The sequence below is a fragment of the Hyperolius riggenbachi genome, chromosome 1 (genome assembly GCF_040937935.1).
Source record: "Hyperolius riggenbachi isolate aHypRig1 chromosome 1, aHypRig1.pri, whole genome shotgun sequence".
NCBI lineage: Eukaryota > Metazoa > Chordata > Amphibia > Anura > Hyperoliidae > Hyperolius > Hyperolius riggenbachi.
This window is the reverse complement of record NC_090646.1, coordinates 122038144-122059044: the sequence shown is the minus strand read 5'-3', so window position 1 is coordinate 122059044 and position 20901 is coordinate 122038144. Positions and strand designations below refer to the sequence as shown.

The 20901-nt window shown below is 44.3% G+C and overlaps 1 protein-coding gene across 2 annotated transcripts in view; it reads right to left on the bottom strand.

The window, feature by feature from the left end:
* Positions 1-20901, bottom strand: part of UBE2K (ubiquitin conjugating enzyme E2 K) — a 67441-nt gene that overhangs the window by 12443 nt on the left and 34097 nt on the right. Inside the window, exons 1-4 of one of the 2 annotated variants that reach the window (XM_068278467.1) lie at positions 14524-14548; positions 4812-4870; positions 3122-3204; positions 686-785 (exon numbers count right to left, since the gene is read on the bottom strand). In XM_068278467.1, coding sequence (XP_068134568.1) covers positions 686-775 — 90 coding nt within the window. In that variant the 5' untranslated portion in view covers positions 776-785; positions 3122-3204; positions 4812-4870; positions 14524-14548. Of the gene's footprint in view, positions 1-685; positions 786-3121; positions 3205-4811; positions 4871-14523; positions 14549-20901 lie in introns of those variants that run through there. The other variant, XM_068278466.1, reaches the window with a different exon arrangement.

Genomic DNA, 20901 nt, shown 5'->3' with positions numbered 1-20901 from the left:
GGTGAAACGCTACAAATTAGAATATCATGCAGAAGTCCAATTATTTCAGTAATTCAACTTAAAAGGTGAAACTAATATATGAAATAGACTCTTTATTACATGCAAAGCAAGATATTTCAAGCCTTTTGTTCTAATTTGATGCTTATGGCTCACAGCTTATGAGAACCCCAAAATCAAAATCTCAGACCATTATTGAGAAAATGTTCAATATTTTAGGCTCAAAGTGTCAGACTAATCAGCCAATTAATCCAAAACACCTGCAAAGGGCTCCTATTTCATATATTAGTTTCACCTTTCAAAGCTGAAGAACGGAAATAAATTAACTTTTGCATGATATTCAAATTTTTCGAGTTTCACCTGTATTTCCAATCTACCAGCTAAGAAAAGAGTCACTATTGTTCTGAGGTAAGGATGCCAAAAATGGAAACTAGTAAATGTGTGTGTGTTCAACAGAATTTTGTGTCAGCACACCTTTTACTGTCTAGTATTTCAGGAGTCCATGGCATGGAATATTTACTACAAGACACCACTTTAGCACTGGTGTAGGTACAGACTGAATGATTTCATAGGTTAGGAACTGGTCATACATTTGTAAGTATGTAGCAGGTACCCTCAGAACTAGGCCAGATAATGCAAAACATGAAGTACACACAACTATGAATCAAAAACCCCCAAGTATGCCCACCTGATTGGCCACCACTGCGTCCTGTGGGTCATCGGGTTCTGCTGCAGCCAACAGAGCTTGCAACGATAACAACACTGTTCGTAACGTCATAGCTGCTGCCCTGGGGGTAAGAGAAGCACAATTCCTTCACCAACCGCTTAGTTTCACTTATTCAATTGAGTAAATATATCTAATCGCCACTTCAAAAAAGATTATTTTCCTTGCTTATATTATGCTTTGACAGTCTGATGTCAACAAAATTCCTGCTACTGAAACTCAAGATTGTTAATTGAGCTTAACCTTCCCAGCGTTCAATTTCCCCAGGATTTCTGTGCAAACAGTGATAAAATTTATTTTTAAAACTTTTTTTTCCCTGTAACTTGCCAAAATGTGTCAAGCAAGGGTCTAGTATACAGTGCAGGAGAGTATTGATGTGTATGCATGTTTATACTGTTCACAGCATGTTTTTTTGAACGGACATTTCTGTCCATACCGCTAGGGAGGTTAAAGGACCACTATAGCGAAATGTATGAAACAAAAAACTAAAAATTACTGATGCTGAAGAAAAAGCTAGTACTGTAATAGGAAGAATACAGGGTTAAAGGTCATTGGGATGGTCCAAACATGTATCAGCTCAAGAGGGGAATCTCTTCTTGCATCAAAATTATAAATTGTTCCCCCATGGCCCCACAATAAAGCCTTCCAGAAGTTGCTGGTAAGGTAAACTTTCATGCTAATCTAAAGAGTGATTTTTTTTTTTTTTTTAACTATTAACCCTGTACTTTTCCTATTACCTGTACTAGCTTTCTCTTCAGGATCAGTAATTTTTCATTTTATTTTTTATACAATTTGCGGTAGTGGTCCTAACATGAAGTCTGATATTTACCTCAGAAATTGGAAATCTCTGGGTGGCGCAGAGGCTTCCCAGATCCTCCTAGAGATCACTGTTCCCGCACAGGGAAGCCTCGTTTCATCTTCTGGCCAAGCCCCCAGCTTTGGACCAGTGCAACTAAGGCCCACCCTTGCCCAATAGATAGAAGCCGTTCCTGCACAGCTTTCTCTCCTTCTACCTCACTTGTTCATTCCCAGTCCGGATGTGCTCGTCCATGACTGCATGCAGCCAGAAGAAACTCTAATAGGTATAGAGGGACCCTGTGCTGGAACGCTGGGCTGTAGGAGGAGCCATGGCCATGCAGATGTAACTTTTTTATAAATCCACTTTAGGTACCCTTTTAATGGACCTTCAAACTGGTTCATTTAACAGGAGGTGAGAGGGATATGGAGGCTGACATGTATTTCCTTTTCAACAATACCAGTTGCCTGTCTGTCCTGCTGATCCTCTGCATCTAAGACCTTTAGCCCTGAATAAGCATGCAGATTAGAGGTTTCTGACAAAAATTTGACTACATTAGCCACATGCTTGTTTCTGGTGTGATTCAGACAATACTGCAGCCAAAGATCATTAGAACTGCCAGGCAATTGGTATGGTTTAAAAGTATTTATGGTGGCCGCCATATTTTTCACCTTGGGTTCTTTCCAAATGACTGGAAGAGCAACTGCTGTAGTCTAATAAGAGACTATGATGTTCTTCAAAGCTGCTGATAACGGTCTAAAAAAAAAAAAAAAAAAAAAAAATAATGGGCCAATTAGATGCCAAAGTGCCAATTTTGATTGGTCCCGATGCAAGCAGCAAGCAATTTGTTCTCATCTCAATGGTCATCGCTAGTAAACAGCACAGTTTCATTTGTGCGAGTATTTATGTGAAAGTCATGCGCCCAAGCTTGAAGCTGCTCTCTTTCATTCCTGAGGCATGACAGCCAGGTTTTATAAACTGTGCGAGTCTGGATGTTGGCGACGAGCACTGTAATAACAGCACAGGAGATTTGTGCATAGCCGGCGCCACCATAGACCGTAATAGGAATTACGGCTATAGCAGCGCACAGCGAGCATGTTTGGCGCCGTCAGAAGATGGAGCTGAAGTTACTTTTAAAAAAACACTGTAAATTACATCATTCCCCCACTCTCCACGTTGACTTGGAGGTGGAATAGTAATTAACACGGCCTGGACTTGTGCAGCAGCAGGATAAGTCATATACCGGCTGTATCCTGCGCCCAAGTTGGCAGCTTCCTGTGTGTGTGCTCACTTTGTAAGAGAGTTTAAAACCCAATATGCTCCGCATCGCATACATCAAATATTCTCTTACTGTGCACGGTATTAAGCAGTCTGTTGAACAGCATGTTGTTGTGAACTCTTGCAGCCTTTGATAAGAAAGACCCTCTATTTTAACATTAAAAGATTACTATAAGTATTTGTCTTATTAGGTTACGCCCCTTTACCACCTGCCCTAGTCCAGCTTATATAAAATCCCTGGATTAGAAGCACAGTTTATATTGTTATAAGAGTATTCCCATTCAGAACTACTCAGAAAGTAATGGGATACATAGAAGATATCTTACCATTGGTCTTTCAGAATGTCCAAACATATAGCTCCAGTAACCGAACTAATATTTGGATGCCAGATTTTTGTAATAAACCGCACCTAAAACACAAACATGCTTTATTATAACAAAATACTTCTAGGTCAGCAAATGACATTTGAAGTGTGTCAATCTAAGTGTAAAGCAAAGAGCCATATTCTTTTTACAGTACTCAAAGTGCCAGTTCTATTTAAAAGGAATACTGAGGTGAATATAAACGGATGAGATAAACAATTGCATCTATCCTCCTCCTAAAAATGACTTGGTTATGCCACAGTTTAAGGTTTAACTCTACTTTTAAGTTTTTGAATGTTTCACTGTGTCTGCTTCATAACAGTCCAAGGTCTGCTAGAACTAAAATATATGAACCATCAAACCTCTTTATCTCGTCCCTGCTCTTAGAAGTCATTCTCTGCGAGGTAAGAGTTTGGTAGCTGTAATTCCTCATCAGTGATGGTTATTCAACTTATGGCTGTGAAACAGTGCTTTGCAAGAAAAACAGTTATCACGCGCAAAAATTTGCGTGATAATGCGAATTTTCATACGCTAACGTTTGCGAACTAACGCAAATTTATCGCACAAGCGTGGAATGTTAACACGTGAAAAATTCTCGTTACCACGCAAACACAAATGTTTGCGCGTGGTAACCGTTTTCACGCTAAATTTCAAACAAAGCACTTTTCACAGCATGATAACAGTTATCGCTGCTTTGTGCATCAAGCCCCTAATGTTTAACTCTTTCAGATAGAGGAAGAAAGAAAAATAAAAGGAACACAACCTAGTTGTTTGTAGACTTGGCAGCGTACAGACATATTTAGCAGATCAGTTTATTTACACCTCGGTACTCCTTAAATATCAGCATCGGACTACTCTAAAGCCCCACCCTGGGCTTCATCTGTACAGACGCTCCTAGATTAGCTAATGTTCAATAAATCTTAGGCCCCATTCACACCTAAAACCGCAAAACGCTGGCGATTACCGCGTTTTGCAGGAGTGATTTTTCAGCGATTACCCCGGAAAAGTCACTGGACACTGCAGCGTTTTGGGAGCAATCGCGATTAGCGGTGCAATGCGTGCTAATCGCAAAACACTGCGTATTACGCAGCAGTGAGAACACTGCCATAGGCTTATATGGGCTAGCGGTTTTTAAAAACCACTAGCGTTTTGCACTGAGCGGGAATCGCTCAAGTGTGAATGGGGCCTTAGGGCTGAGGCCCACTAGGAATCTTGCGATATTAAGATGCTAGCATTCTGGTAGACAAATGAAAGCAAATTGCCACAATTTTCAGAGTGAACATTTTGGAGGAATGAGATTTCACCCTGCATTCCTTCAAATACGATCAATCTAAAAAGGCTGCTGATCACAAAGAGTAGTGGAATCACCCTCAGTGTTGCACTGTTGTAGTCCTGCAAGTGGGACAAGCCCGTAATTTGAGACCGATCTACGTCCTTCAACAGTTCCTGCCCAGGGATAATCTGCTATGGAATCACCTCCGTAGTGAAGTGGTTAAAGTTCCTCATGTGGAGGCAGACACTGGCTGCTTCCTGCACCACAGACTGCCAATTTTATCAGAGGGATTCAACAGTAAATATCTGGTAATAAACCTCAGAGCCGTATGAGAACATGACAGGATCACAGACAGTGAAGTCCACCATATCTAGCACTTACCTTAGGAGGATTAAAAGGGTATGTTTCTGGTATTTTGATTTCTAGCTGGTATCTGCCACCTGCAAAATAAATTGACATCAGTATATGGAGCTCTGGCAGAAGAAATCTAAAAATGTTCCAGCTTTCCACGGAAACATAATTCAAAAATGTAACCAACAAAAAGGAGCACCAAAATGGTGTCTGTACAAGTGAATAGATAACACCTTTTTTGGATTGCCAGATAGATCTTTTATTCAGTGTCTGTTCATTTTGCCTCTACTTTCAGGCTGCCCATACATTTCTCTGTTTTTAGCAGCGATATCCGATTTGATCATAATGAGCAAATCTGGCAGATATCAATGCCGCAACATGGCCACCTGATTGAGCATTCGGATCAACTTCCTTCCTAAATTGGTCAAAAGGATCGATTGGGCATGATAGAAAACCCTGGTTGCAAGGACTTGATTGGGTGGGCAGCAGTAACTGCGTTTGATTTGTCAACGACAGACCCCAGGCTAACCTCCCCCAAAGTGTATGTTGCCCATGCGGTGTAGGTTCACCCATCATGCTGTTACAACCCTCACCTCCTCCGGTGTCCTTCGTCGTTTTAAACTGCCACTGACGTCACTACATGCACTGATGTCACATGGTACAGGTGCTTATAAAAAAAACGCAGGACAAAGGAGGTGGTGAGTCTCAGCGTCGTGACTGCTGAGCCTGCAACACTCACCATGGGCCCATGACACACACACACACACACACACACACACACACACACACACACACACACACACACGGGGAGGGAGGAACAGGCAGAGGCAGCAGCACCAGGATGATTTACAGTAGATTTCAAATCTATTGAAATCTGTCTGCAGATAATAGATCCCTCTCTGATCAGATTCAGTCAGAGAGGGATCTATATGATGGTCAATCTGATGGCAGATTGAAAGATGTATGGCCTTAACAGGGAAATCTGACATTGTGGCCCAGATTTCTGCTTTAAAGAGTAACTGTTAGGCATGAAAAACAAAATCAATTCTCCATTTCTATCTGTTGATCATATAAAAACGGGTCCCCAACCTTTTCCGGCCCGGGGCAGGGTATTGGCGGTTGCTTGCGGGGGCGGCGGTGCGTTCTAGTGGACAGTGTCGTGCACAGCGGGTTACCAGGGGGGGGGGGGGGGGGTAGAGGAAGATAGCCGGCCTAGTTGCCCCAGTATAGGGAGTTTACATGCCCCAGTATGGCTACTATAGTTGCCCCAGTATAGCCAATATAGTGCCCGATATGAGAAGGTAGTGCCCCAGTATAGCTAGTATAGTGCCCAGTATAGGTAGGCAGTGCCCCAGTATAGCTAGTATAGTGTCCAGTATAGCGCCCAGTATAGGTAGTACAGTGCCTCAGTATAGCGCCCTATAATGGGTAGGTAGTGCCCCAGTATAGCCGTCCCGTATAGCGCTCTCTCCAGCCTCCTCACAGCAGACGTGGCGTGCGCTGCTGTGAATCAGTTAGGCGGCATGAGAGGGGAATAGAGAGGAAGCGTCCGCTGGCTAAGGTAACACCAGCGCCGGCCGCGGGGGAGGGGGGGGAGCAGGGTTTTCAAGAGGACAGCCCCATGGCCCAACTGCAAACGTCCCACGGACCAGCAGTGGGCCGCGGACCGGTGGTTGGGGACCCCTGATAAAAGGAATGCTAAAAAGGCAATGCATAACTTTAAAATCAATCTTACTTTTTTATTGCATGGATTCATTCTCAGGTCCCCAGCTCCTTAGTACGCAGCCAGTTATCAGCCGCAAAAGAGAAGATGCAGTGCATGTTGGGGCAGGGGAAGTTTCTGCACAGACACAGCTAGTTCAGCCTGATTGGCTGCAGCCTGTGTCACTCACTCCTTTTCCTCTCATTGGCTGCCTCCCATGACTGTCCGTGTCTGCCCCCTCCCCACACTCCAGCCTGACAGGCATCTCTGCCAATTCATGAGGACAGTGGCTGCCACCACCGCATCGCATCCATGGGGACCCCCGTCTTTGCTACCATTTCCTTAGGGATTCCCTGCATTTACAATCAACGCTCGCTATTGGTGTGGAGAGGAGAAGGGAGTAAGGGAGGAAATGACCTCACCATTAGCTTCAGCTGGAGGGAGTAAAGATGGCCCCTGCCAGCGAACAGAATTCTCTCCATTTACCTTTTTTATTTTACAAAGTTCACTGAAATCAACACTTGGACCGTGCAATACACATGTTATGTAAGTAGAGCTAGTATTTATCTACTTATATATGCCTTTTTTTATCTGGCATAGTATGGCTGACAGCTCCTCTTTAAAGTGAACCTGTCAGAGCACTTTTTTTTTTTCAAATTGACACTGGTGATTAAATGTAGATGCCACAAGATTCCTGTAATTACCTTCATTATACACCAAGTGGTTCTTTGTAGAGCCAAACAGCCCATTGTGTCAGGTCTACAACGGACAGACTGTTGGACTTCTGACTCACAGCTCTGCACTGCCCTTTCCTGTTACCGGTATTCAAGAGATCAAGGTTATTGGTAGGTGAGGTGTTCTGTTGGAGTTGTCACAGATAGTACAGAGCAGGGCTGTGGAGTCGGAGTCGTGGAGTCAGGCAATTTTGGATGTCTGGAGTCGGAGTCGGGAAAAAATGCACCGACTCCGACTCCTAATGAATTTGTAACTGTAATTAAAATAGAAAATATGATAAAATGTTCTATTTCTCAGATAATAGTCATTAAAAATAATGTATATATACAGTAATAGCTGTGCTTAGTCCACAAAAATGAAATAAACCAATCAAAATTAGTTACTTGTGCTGCTTCAATAAAGCAGTCCCCGTATTTTTAAGGTCAGATTGTGACTGTATATATGATGTGTACACAGGAATCTCTTATATATACTAAATAACATCTATGCTGTAAGAATAAAGCCTGATGTGTAGCCGTGTCACTAATAGAGATGGTCAACGAGATGGAAATAATTCTGCATTGATGCTGATTTATGCAAATGTATGCACTCCCTTTGCTGATGAAATAAAATAATTTGATATGTTATTAAAATTTGGTTTGGGGATTACAAATTAAAGGGTAACTGAGACGGATGAAAAGTAAAGTTTTATACATACCTGGGGCTTCCTCCAGCCCCCTTCAGGCTAATCAGTCCCTCACTGTCCTCCACCACCCGGATCTTCTGCTATGAGTCCTGGTAATTCAGCCAGTCAGCGCTATCCGGCCGCATGCCGCTCCCACAGCCAGGAACATTCTGCACCTGCGCAATAGTGCTGCACAGGTGTAGTATGCTCCTGGCGGCGGAGTGTGTGCATGCGCACTACGCTTGACTGGCTCAAGTACCTGGACTCATAGCAGAAGATCCAGGTGGTGGAGGAGGACAACAAGGGACTGATTATCCTGAAGGTGGCTGGAGGAAGCCCCAAGTATGTATAAAACTTTAATTTCATCTGTCTCAGGTTTACTTTGTTACACAGTAGTACTATACTCTACATATGCACTCCCCACAGAGCAGCAGGGAATCCACTGAGAATGCTGTGCACATTGAACACAGAGGTGTTGTCTGTTTACAATCTCCTCACATTCTTACATGCACCCACACTTGATAGATGTTCTTTGTTCCGGTTGTACCTTTTACAAGTACTCTTACCAAGGACTAGTTTTAGTCTAAAAGGAATAAATATAGTAGTCTACATATCCTTCTCACTTCAGTTGTCTTGTAAAATTCCTAAGCGTTGGCAGTTAAGAGACGAATTTCATGTTACATACTTTTAATCAACAAAATTGTAATATGCAATTTGGAGGAGTCTGAGTCGTGGAGTCGGTGGAATCCTAAACTGAGGAGTCGGAGTCGGTGGATTTTTGGACTGACTCCACAGCCCTGGTACAGAGTTCCATCAAGTAACACTATCTGTGCAGTGTGGGTCATAACATGTATATTGGGCTTTTCTACTGGCAGTCTCAAAGCAGTTCAGGGCTGCAGCCACTTAGGGCACGCTCCAAAGGCAACCAGGATCATTAGAGAGCCTTGCCCAAAGACTCCTTAGTGATTTACATACTGGCTTAAGCCCAAATTCGACCGTCTGGTAATATCCCACATTAAAAGGCAACAGTCTTACCAGTACTCTATCCAGCTGACCGAAAATTGAAGAGGATTTTAACATTGCAATTAATATTTTGATCGCTATTAAGGGCTAAAATCAAGCTAAAGACTAATCTGCAATGTTTGTCTTCAGTGAGTGATAAAATAACTTTGTTATATAGGTTGTACAGTAGAAACCCTTTATAGTAAACTCCAAGAGACCAGTAAAAGTAGTTTAGTAGTTTACTATATCAGAATTGGTCACACATTGTATATTTAGACAATTATTTACTGGGACATGAGGACTGAGTTTACTATCTTCAGAGGTTTACTATATCAGCGTTTACTATATCGAAATTCTACTGTAGCATCCATTAAAAAGAAAAAATTGAATGCTAACACAATAGTGTATGTCCAGCTTTACACCCTTACAAAACAGGGCAATTTTCCAGCATAAAAATTGCATTCAGCGTTGCAAACACATTGCAATGGCTGCCTTCATCATAAAACTGAGCACGTTTTAGCGGCAATTTGCTCCCGGTATTGAAAATGTAACAGTGGCTAAATCACACAGAAAATGCAAAAAAAAGTGTGTTAACAAATGGTCACAAAACTAAGTGGAGCGGTGGATAAAGGGAACCGCAATGAACATGTTCATCGTGGTGCAAAATGAAAACACAGCTGGTGGAAACCAGCCATAGCTACCAGAAGTGACCTATTTGCTTCTAGTGCCCCGCTTGGATAGCCCTAAACTTGACCTAGTACTGTACCTAATGCCTTTACTGCCTGATACCAGTCACCCTTCCTTTACACCTTTCACCTCCACAATGTGTGCAATGTCTTAGGCCTGGGCAGGTTGCCGGCAAAATCTCACGATTTAGCGTGATTTGCGCTTGTGATTCCCGTTCAATAGAATGAGAATCACTGCGCAATCGCCCCCGAAACGCTGCATGCAGCACATTTGCGATTAATCGAAATCGCAACCGCTGCAGTGTGAATGTATCCATAGGGATACATTAGTAGCAGCGCTGATCGCCAGTGGTTTGCAAAGCACTGAAGAATCGCCCCAGTGTCAACTAGCCCTAACAACTAACCAATCATATAATCATCTCTATCCATGCTAGATACTGAAGAGTGACAGAAGTCCTAGCATGCCATGTGGGATCTGCATGCAGAAAATAGTGTTAGTTTACAAGCACATTTTAACTGGTTTGCGCTAAACTATGAGTACTAGAAGTAGATTTCTGAGCAAGCGATAGTCTCTCCAAATGCATTTACCATTATACATAGCTAAATACCAAGAGGTTTGTTCACAGAGGTGATTTGTACTGGTATGTGTGTGCTAATGCGCAAAACAGATACAAAGTAGCTTCTAAACTGGGATCATGAAGATCATCTTATTTGCATTTGTGACTCCTGCCCAGATTTTCCTTCAGTTTTTAAAGAGAAACTTTAGCATATTATTACACATATGGAGGGATCACCACACTGGTCTGTTGGCTCCAGGTGTTTGGCCCGGAACACATGGGCAGACCCACAGGCAACCTATCATTCTGATGTATATCCAGGCGCACTGCTAGAGAGATATCTGCGGGATGCATTCTGTATCTATGAAGGAGGGAGAGAGGCTTCCACCGGCAGGATAGGGAGGGGTACAATGGACTCAGACATTGATTGTCACACAACTCTATAAGTGCAGTTTTTGACTGTAGACATTTTAAATCAACCAGATCAAAAAAACGAAAACATTGCCTGTATGGATACAGAATAATTACAAGCTATACATGGGGACATAGTTACATAAAATGCTGATAAGATTATTTATACACCAATGATCAATTTCATATGCATAAGCAATGAGCACCAAAGCCCAATTTTATAAAATATCTTAACAAGTTAAAAAATAAAAAACATGTACTGGAAAAGTAGAAAAAGAGAGGGGAGTGGGAAGACACCTGGAGCCCAAACTGGTGTATTATCTCAGGCGTATTAGGTCAGCACAAAATTGAGTAGTAAATTATACACACAAAGCTGGGTTGCATAAAAGGCAACCACTTCCAATAGCTTGTGGGGAAGTACCGTCCCCACTCGGCCTTGTAACTCGGGTGGTCACAACTCCTTGGAAAAACACCACCTGCCAAGGTGGTATCCCCTCAGGGGAGAATCAGCATTCAATGGAAATAGGAGGCGCCCAGGTGGGTACTTGTGACTAGCTTTGACTGGTCAGCATAAATACCTATGACTATAAAATGGTAATATATGTACATATAGGTAAAAAAGGATCCTACCTTAAAGGGATACTGTAGGGGGAGGGTCGGGGGGAAAATGAGCTTAACTTACCCGGGGCTTCTAATGGTCCCCCGCAGACATCCTGTGTTGGCGCAGCCACTCACCGATGCTCCGGCCCCGCCTCCAGTTCACTTCTGGAATTTCTGACTTTAAAGTCAGAAAACCACTGCGCCTGCACGCCCGTGTCCTCGCTCCCGCTGATGTCACCAGGAGTGTACTACGCAGACACAGACCATACTGGGCCTGCGCTGTGCGCTCTTGATGACATCAGCGGGATCGAGGACACGGCAACGCAGGCGCAGTGGTTTTCAGACTTTAAAGTCTGAAATTCCAGAAGTGAACCGGAGGTGGGGCCAGAGCATCGGTGAGTGGCTGCGCCAACACAGGATGTCTGCGGGGGACCGTTAGAAGCCCCGGGTAAGTTCAACTCATTTTCCCCTGACCCCCCTACAGTATCCCTTTAATAACTGGTCAGGAGTCATTCATAAATTCAAAGACAATTACTTTATTTGGGCACTTAAAATGACAACGCGTTTCGCGGTGAAAACCGCTTTATCAGGTCGTGTACTGTACCGGTATCAGAAGTTACCCTGGCTTGGACGCCCAAGCCAGGGTAACTTCTGATACCGGTACAGTAGAGTTAACATTTTATAGAGTTACCATTTTATAGTCATAGGTATTTATGCTGACCAGTCAAAGCTAGTCACAAGTACCCACCTGGGCGCCTCCTATTTCCATTAAAAAAAAAAAAAGTTTGTAGGAAATGTTTTCATAAATAGAAAAAAAATATTTGCTGCACCAAATCATTGATCCTCCTCCTATCCCAGCTTTTAGTCTCTTTTTTTCCCCCACAGATGCTTTTAAGCGTTTTGCATTCTTATATACAAAAACCCATGAGTTTTTCTTTTGAGTTTTATGCAAATTAGGAAGACAACAGAAGGTGGAAATACATTATAAAACAATTAAAAATAAAAACGCCTAGAAAACACATAAAAAAAAATGCATACCATTGTGTTTCCACTGACTTTCATTATGTGCGTTTTGAGGAGTCTATAAATATTATGCAACAGAACCAGAGTTTTTAAAAACACATAAAATGCATATGCGGTTTTTCCTATGCTAGCAGGGGCGTACCTAGAAATCCCCGGGCCCTGCAAAAAAAATAATCCGGGCCCCCCCTCCCGGGGGGGCCGCTCAGGGACTTTTGGGGGGCAGGAGGGGTCGCAGCATAAGAGGAGAGTGTGGCAGATCGGTGGGGAGGGGGTAATTTCTCCCCCCCCCTCCCTCACCTCGGGCTCTCCTCTCAGCGCTCCCCCTCCTGCAATCATTGGTGGTGTTCGTGGCAGCAGCGGCGGTGGCGGCAGGATGACTCATTACCTCCTTCCGTTCTCTAAGTGCAACTTCCTGTTTACACAGGAAGTTGAATGAAGCACTTAGAGAACGGAAGAGCTCCGGCGAGAAGGAGGTAATGAATCATCCTGCCGCCACTGCCGCTGCTGCCATGAACACCACCAATGATTGCAGGAGGGGGAGCGCTGAGAGGCGAGCCCGAGGTGAGGGAGGGGGGAATTTCCCCCCTCCCCACCGATCTGCCACACTCTCCTCTTATGCTGCGACCCCTCCTGCCCCCCAAAAGTCCCTGAGCGGGCCCGGGGCCCCCCCGCGACGGCAGCGGTCGCATCCCCTATTGTTACGCCAGTGTGTGCTAGCGTTTCTGTTATGTGTGCACCCAGCCTCAGGGAGGTTTATTTTCAGAGTACCCATAGGTTGGGAATTAGGGGGAAAAGTGAGCAGGCAGCTGCTGGTACCATTATGAAGCTCTACGGTCTGCTACAGCAAGTTTATCAATTATTTTATTAAGGGTACCTGAGATGAAACCTCAGGTTCTATACTTACCAGGGGTTTCCTCTAGCCCCCTTGAGGCTGCTCAGTCCCTTGCTGTCTCCCCAGGTGGCTCCTGTCCGCTGCAGTATAGCCCAATAGCCTGGCTGAGTAATGCATGCACAGCCCGGTCATGCGTGTTCTGCGCATACACAGTAGTGCACAGACACAGAACGCACCTATCGCCAGGAGCACGCGTGGCTACTGCAGGGGACAGGAGTCACGGTGGAGATGGTGAGGGACCAAGCGGCATAAAGGGTGCTTAAGGAAACCCCAGGTAAGTATAAAACCAGAAATAGGTTTCATCTCAGGTAACCTTTAAGCAACCATAGTTTTCCTTTAAAGAGGAGCTGTTAGGTATAAGGTCTCAGAGAAAATAAACACATATCAGTAGCTAAAGATTGGCTGTACTTACATTACATATGCATTTCACTGTCCACGTTTGGATTTCACAGAATTTGTATATAGTATATGCAGAGATAGATGCTCCTGACAGCTCATGGCAGGCTCCATGTTTTTCTGTCAAATGTGTCGTCATGTCCTGCCTGCTTCCTGATCACAGAAAAGCTGGTACTGAATAACACAGTGTGCAGTGAATATTAATTAGCCATGTGGCTAGGAACAATAGCTGACTCCTGCAGTGTACTCTGCCCGGAGATATCAGTGCTACGCGCTGGACTGATTACAAGCTGCTGTAACGTCTCATTAGCAGCCGAGGGGAGGGCCCCAGAATGCTTTGCAGTATAGTATGCGGCTTGTGTCCTCTTGGGTCTATAACAGCTTTGCTGATAAGCACACATCAAAGGTAAGAGAGATTTTTATCTTCACTAATGTCTTTTTGGCTTCCTTCTAAACTGTTTAACACAGGAGAATAGAGGTTTAAATTAGCTTCTGCAGCCTGACAGTTACTCTTTAAAACTATTTAAAGTGGCTCTGAACTCTTACACAGGACAGAAGGAAAACAGAGAAATGCACCCTATATGTAGTTAGAGAGTTTAGACCTTCATTTGTGTCTAATCACAAGTTGTAATTTGATCTCTCCTGTGCCGCATGACTGCCATGGCAGAGATTACAGATAAGCTCATTTGAAAGCATGAGACAATATGTTTGCTTCCATGAATCAGGAATTAGACACACTGCAGATTTATTTTAAAGATTTGTATCAACTGTAACAAAGAAATGTTGTTTGCTTGAACGTTATGCTGTTGCGTATCTTTTAGAGCAAAGAGGACGTTCTGAGTTCAGATCCTCTTTAAATTAGAAAAAGGACAATGGTTTGGGTATGGCCTATTTTACCTCCTTGCCTTCTATAATGTGTGTATACCTGTCTGTTATCCTAATCAGGCTGTAACAAGATGGGAACAGAGGCTGCCGTTTCCTCATAGGGCCTTTGCTGCTGTTCAGAAATAAGAGTGAATGCACTTGTACATCATGCCATTGTCTCTACTTTAATAAGAGTAAAATAAAGTGTACCTGAGGAACAGAAGTCACTGTGATGGCTCAGGAGGAGGAGCATCAGCCGGGAAAAGAAAGTAAGCAAACCCACTTCAGTAAGTAATACTCAGGGAATGTTGCAGAACGGCCTGCTTGTGACTACTCTAGAATCTACAATACCTTTTTTGCTATAAGCAAAGCACGAAGATGCTACACAAGGTCTACCTCAGGGCTGGACAAATCCCAGGAGCCAGGTAGCCAAAACCTACAGCTGGTGTCTAAATTAGAAGGATTTCTTCTCCAGTAGTTGTAGGTGAAATTGACTCCAGGATTCCATATTAAATTTGTCCACCCCTGGCCTAAAGGTTACCACAAAGCTTACTTCTCAGAATGTGCAGGCTGGAAGGACAAAGCTCATGCGGAACATTCACTGCATACTGCCCTGGATAACGTTCAACATATCTATTTACTTCAGAATAGAAACACTCAGAATCTGAAACTACCCTTTATATGTACGTTACAGACAGGACAGAGAACATGCCTATAGACATTGGGATGAAGTAATACCACGTTTAATCATAAGGGCTAAAGTAAAACGTATCTTTTTAAGAAGGAAAAGACTCCGATTAGACCTACCGGTAATGGAGTTTCTGATTGTCATCCGGGACAACCCGAGATCCGGTCCCGCCCAGGATCTGGGGAAACACCAAATCAAGAAGTTTAAAAGCCCCCGCCCTCCCTCAATCCTCAGTGCGTCTGAAAGTAAGTAGCCTAGAAACACCAAGGTGAAGGAAGAACTAGACACCCCTAGTGCCTAAAGATTCCCCATGCTCCTAAATAGCAGAAAGGTGCCGGATAGGAAAGGGAAGGGTTATAGATGTTTGTCCCGGATGACAATCAGAAACTCCATTACCGGTAGGTCTAATCGGAGTCTTTCTCTAATTGTCATCCGGGACAACCCGAGAGATAGACAAGAAGTCTTTACTAAAGACTCACCTTAGGGAGGGACCACCGCCTGAAGCACCTTTCTGCCAAACGACTGGTCTTGTTGTGATAAAACATCCACTCTGTAATGCTTGATAAAGGTAGATGCATTTGACCATGTTGCCGCTTGACAAATCTGGTGAATGGTGGCTCCTGCCCTCTCCGCCCATGATGTGGATAAAGAGCGAGTTGAGTGAGCTTTAATGTTACTAGGAACGGGACTATCACTACTCTCATATGCTAAGGTAATGGTTTGTCTGATCCATCTGGCGATTGTTTGTCTGGACGCCTGCTGACCTGTATTCTTCCCTGAAAATAGGACCAATAGACTACTAGATTTCCTAAAGTCTCTAGATCTAGAAAGATAAACTAATAAAGATCTCCTAACGTCCAGACAGTGAAAAGATTCCTCTTTAACCCCCGCTGGCCTATCACAAAATGAGGGAAGAATGATCTCCTGAGACCTATGGAATTCCGATGTTACCTTAGGCAAATAAGAAGGGTCTAACCTGAGTCTTACACTATCAGGACAAATAATGAGGAATGGATCCTTGATGGATAATGCCTGAAGATCACCTAAACGTCTTGCCGACGTTATAGCAATCAAAAAAGCCAATTTCAGTGTTAGAAATTTTATATCAATCTTCTCTATGGGTTCAAAAGGATCTACTGTCAGTCTGTTCAGTACTAAAGACAGATCCCATTGAGGAAAAATTTTTGACTTGGCTGGAGTTGACCTCTGTAAAGCTTTGAAAAAGTTCTTTACTAACTCCTCCTGCGCCAAATGTCTATCTAACAATATGGATAGGGCCGAGCACTGGACCTTGAGAGTGCTGGGAGCTAACCTCATTTCAAAACCGTCCTGGAGAAACTCCAGTACTGAACTGGTTAAATGCTGATGCCTCGCTTTAGCTTCACACCATGCTAAATAGACCCTCCAGACTTTGCGATAAATGCTTTGAGTTACAGGCTTCCTACATTTCATTAGAGTCTCGATAACTTTTTCTGACAGGCCCTTCTGTCTTAAGATTACCCTCTCAGGATCCAGGCTGCCAGTTTGAACAAATCTGGATTGGGATGGATTAGAGGTCCCTGGATCAATAGATCCGGACGGAGTGGGAGGGGCCATGGAGGTTGTGTTGTCATTTTCAATAATGTCGCATACCAAGGCCTTTTTGGCCATTGGGGTGCTATCAGAATTAGGCTCCCCCCTTCTCTTTGAAGTTTTAGAAGAGCTTGAGGAATTAAGACTGTGGGAGGGAAGGCATACCCCAGAACAAACCCCCAAGGAAGATTCAGCGCATCCAATCCCAGAGACTTGCTGCTTCTGTGAAGGGAGAAAAATCTTTCCACCTTCGCATTCTTTGGGGATGCGAAAAGATCTATCTCTGGTACACCGAATTTCTCCACCAGACTCTGAAAAACTTCTGGATGGAGTTCCCATTCGGCCTGGTTTACTTGCTGGCGGCTTAAAAAGTCCGCCTCCACATTGAGAGACCCCTTTATGTGGATCGCTGATAAGGACAGAACGCGAGGTTCTGCCCAGGTCAGAATCTCTGAACAGAGAGCCATGAGATCGACTGACCTCGTTCCCCCCTGTTTTGCCAGATAAGCCACAGTTGTGACGTTGTCTGAAAATACTAGGACATGATTCCCCTGTATAAGCGACTGGAATGAAAGAAGGGCCTTCTGAACTGCCATCAACTCTCTGAAATTGCTCGAGGGGCTGATGCTATGCCAAATGGGAGTGCCTGAAACTGAAAGTGTTGAACATGGGAGGGAGTTCGAATTGCAAACCTTAGATACTTCTGATGTCTGCAAAAAATCGGAATGTGCAGGTAGGCGTCCTGGAGGTCTATTGAGACGAAGAATTCTTTCCCCTGCAATAGACCCCTCACTGAATAAATACTCTCCATCCTGAATTTCTTGTAAATCAGAAAAGGATTGAGAGATTTTAGATTCAGAATAAATCGAAAATCTCCGCTGGCTTTCTTCACCAGAAAGACATGGGAGTAGTACCCCTGGCATTTCTCTTCCTGTGGAACTGGAATGATAACTCTTTTTTCCCGAAGTTTTCGAATTTCCCTTTCCAGGCCCCCGGCTTTTTCCGGGTCCCTTGGGAATGAATTTACAAATCTCCTCCGCGGGGGTTCGACTGAAAACTGAAGACGGTAGCCTTCTTTTATAATACGAAAAACAAAAGGATTGGGATTTAGCTTCTCCCATTCTAACCGAAAATAAATCAGCCTTCCCCCTACTGGTAAAACGTCATTTATTCTGCTTGGGAGGATTTGTCCTACCAAGGACAAACCCTCCTTTTCCCTTTCCTTTAGGAAAGGACCATTTCCTCTGCACATTCCTATTTCTTACCTGCTCCTCTCCCTGTTTCTTAGGAACAAAAGGTCTTTTAGGCCTGAGATTCCTCTTTTTATTAGGGAATTGTTTCCCTTTCTCTGCCGAACGGGCTAAAATATCCTCCAGACCTGATCCAAATAAAAGATTACCCTCGAAAGGTATAGAACAGAGTCTATTTCTGGATGCCCTCCCAGGTTTTCAGCCATATTGCCCGCCGAGCCGAGTTAATTAATGCTGTGGTACGCGCAGAAACTCGAATGAGTTCCGTGACTGCGTCGGCCAAAAAGGCCACCGCCTTAAGCACCACCGGCAAAGAGGCTGCATAATCTTTAAGAGGAACCCCCTTAGAGATTTGCTCAATGAGGTTATCCATCCAAATTTTCAAATTGCGCGAAATGCAAGTGGCTGAAATACCTGGAATGAAGCCAAAGGCTGCTGATTCCCAGGCCTTTTTAAGTAGGGAATCTACCTTCTTGTCCATTACATCCTTGAGGACACCCGAATCCTCAAACGATAAATCGGAATCTTTGGAGTATTTAGATAAGGAGGCATCTAGCTTAGGACATTTCGTCCATTTATCAATCTCTGATTGAGAAAAAGGAAACTTTCTTTTAGATGATTTGGGTATAAATAAAGGTTTTTCTGGGTTCTGCCATTAGGAGATAATAATTTCCTGCAGAGTTCTATGAATGGGGAATACTCTCCCTGTAGCCTGGCCCAGACCTGAGTATACCTGATCCTGAGGTGTAATCTCTGGAACCGCCTCTTTGATCTGTTCCGTGGAGTATACAGCCTTTAATAGTTCGGAAGATTCCTCAGGAGAAAAGAGAAATCTAGGAGCTCTTACTAAATCCTCTTTCCCCGAATCCCCGGAACCGGGTTGCTCTCTAAAGAGACTGACCCCGAACCATCCTCCCCCTCCTCCTCAGCCCCCAAAATATCCACTACGGATGTGGGCTGTAACCCAACCCCAGAGGGTATAGTAGAAGGGCCTGGCAGGGGATCAGAGGGGGGAGGAACAAAGGATTCCTTAAATTTATCTAAGGTTTCCTGCATATTCTTATTGACTACCTCCATGACTCCCTTCAACAAGTTAGAGGTCTCTGATGCCACAATAGAGTCTGTGCACGCCTGGCAAACATTTCTAGGGGCATCCGGAGGGATCTTAGTGTTACACAACCCACATCTTTTATACTTGGGCGGAACATTAGATTTAGGATCAGTCTTTGCCTGAAATAAAACATACAAAGAAACAGGCATATAACTGAAAAGTCATCCAAGGTGATATAGATATGCATACGAAACACATCACCCTCCACTGGAGGACTTACCACCCCTGACCCGGATGGCTGCGTCTGTGAGGAGGACTTGGCTGCCGGTACTGCCACCTCCGATTGCTGCTGCTGTTGTGGCGGCTGCGGCTGCTGATGCGACATGCTTCCTCTCCTACAGAACACTCGGGGAGACGCCAGGAACACGCTGTTTTTCCCTTCCTGGTTCCCCGTGATCCTCCCCTCTAGTGGTCACCTGACGTCAGTGCGCGCTCCGCCTCCCTTGCGCCTGACGTCATCGCGGAAGTTGCCGAAGCCCGACGCCGGATACGCCTTGCAGAGCCGGCGTCAGGCGAGGAGAGGAAAGGCACGCCGACCTTCAAACACCACTCGGTCGCTGCCTTCTATGCGCAGAAGGGATTGCAGTTGAGCACCCACCTCCGCAAGCGCTTTCCACTGCCCGTCACTCTGCTTCCAATAAAACACCCTCTGGTGAGTAATACAAAAATAACAAACTAACGGAGCTTGCTTCCAACAGGTGTTTCCGCTGCGGAAACACAGATGAACTGAGGATTGAGGGAGGGCGGGGGCTTTTAAACTTCTTGATTTGGTGTTTCCCCAGATCCTGGGCGGGACCGGATCTCGGGTTGTCCCGGATGACAATTAGAGAAAAAATTATCCATGTCCAATATTAATGTGTGCGTAACAGGTACAGTAGTCACCAGTTAACAAACGAGATAGGGACTGAAGGTCTGTTCTTAACCGGAATCTGTCCACACGTCACTGTGCTCTGTCCCCCTGTAGCACCCTGAGCCACAGTGTCTCCCAACTGCCACCTCTGTTCCCCTGTGCCTTCAGTGTCAGCGCCCGCTATGGAAGGGACGACAGGAAACTTGACTGCAGAACTGGTGTGAGGAACACAGAGACTTCTAGGGGCTGGAAGAAGTCCCAGGTAAGTGACGATGCACTTACACTTTTGGCTTCATGTATCGTTTAAGGGGTACATTCACTGAATAAAATAGATTTAGTTACCTGAGGTTTCCTCCAGCCCCTAGAAGCCTATGTGTCCCTTGCTACAGCTCCGCTCTCTGCCTGTGGGGTCCCCTCCGTAGTGGCTGCCAACCCAGTCCAGTATCCCAAAGGACTAAAATACGACAAGCCTACTCAGTTTCAGAAAAATGTTTAAACGGCTAAACAGACCGCCTGCAGAAGCATGCCTGAACCAGCCCTACAAGGTGTTTTATTGATAAGGTGAGAAAACGGAAGAAAAGTTAATAGAATAGGGGCCCATCTGTTTTGCCCCATGCTGGTGCGAGTTTCCTCTGGTAAGGTAACTGAGGGATACAGAAATCCACTCAGCAGTAAGCATATCTGGAAAGCTACACTAAGGTACAAAGGTAGCCTGCCACAATGCTATGCATTCTTCTGGCTCAGATGACTTTCTAAGATACAGCTCAGTACTAACAGATTATGCAGCTTTACTCATCTACAAAACACATCATCCCTCTTCTCACCCAAAAAATGCACAGCTAAAAACCACATGATGAATCGCACAGTTTTTCAGACTAGGGTCAAGACTGAAGTAAATTGTCCCACACGTAACCACTATCCAGCTACATCTAGCCCACACCCACAGTATAAATTGGATTCACAATAACACATTAAATACATGTATTGTATGTGGATAATGTGTACATGCTTAAGTAATTTCAACAGCTCATGGTAACATCAGGAATACAACCACCTGTGCAGAACAGCAGCAATAATGTTTTTTCTTTGCCTCCATGACAAAATAAAAATGTAGCCT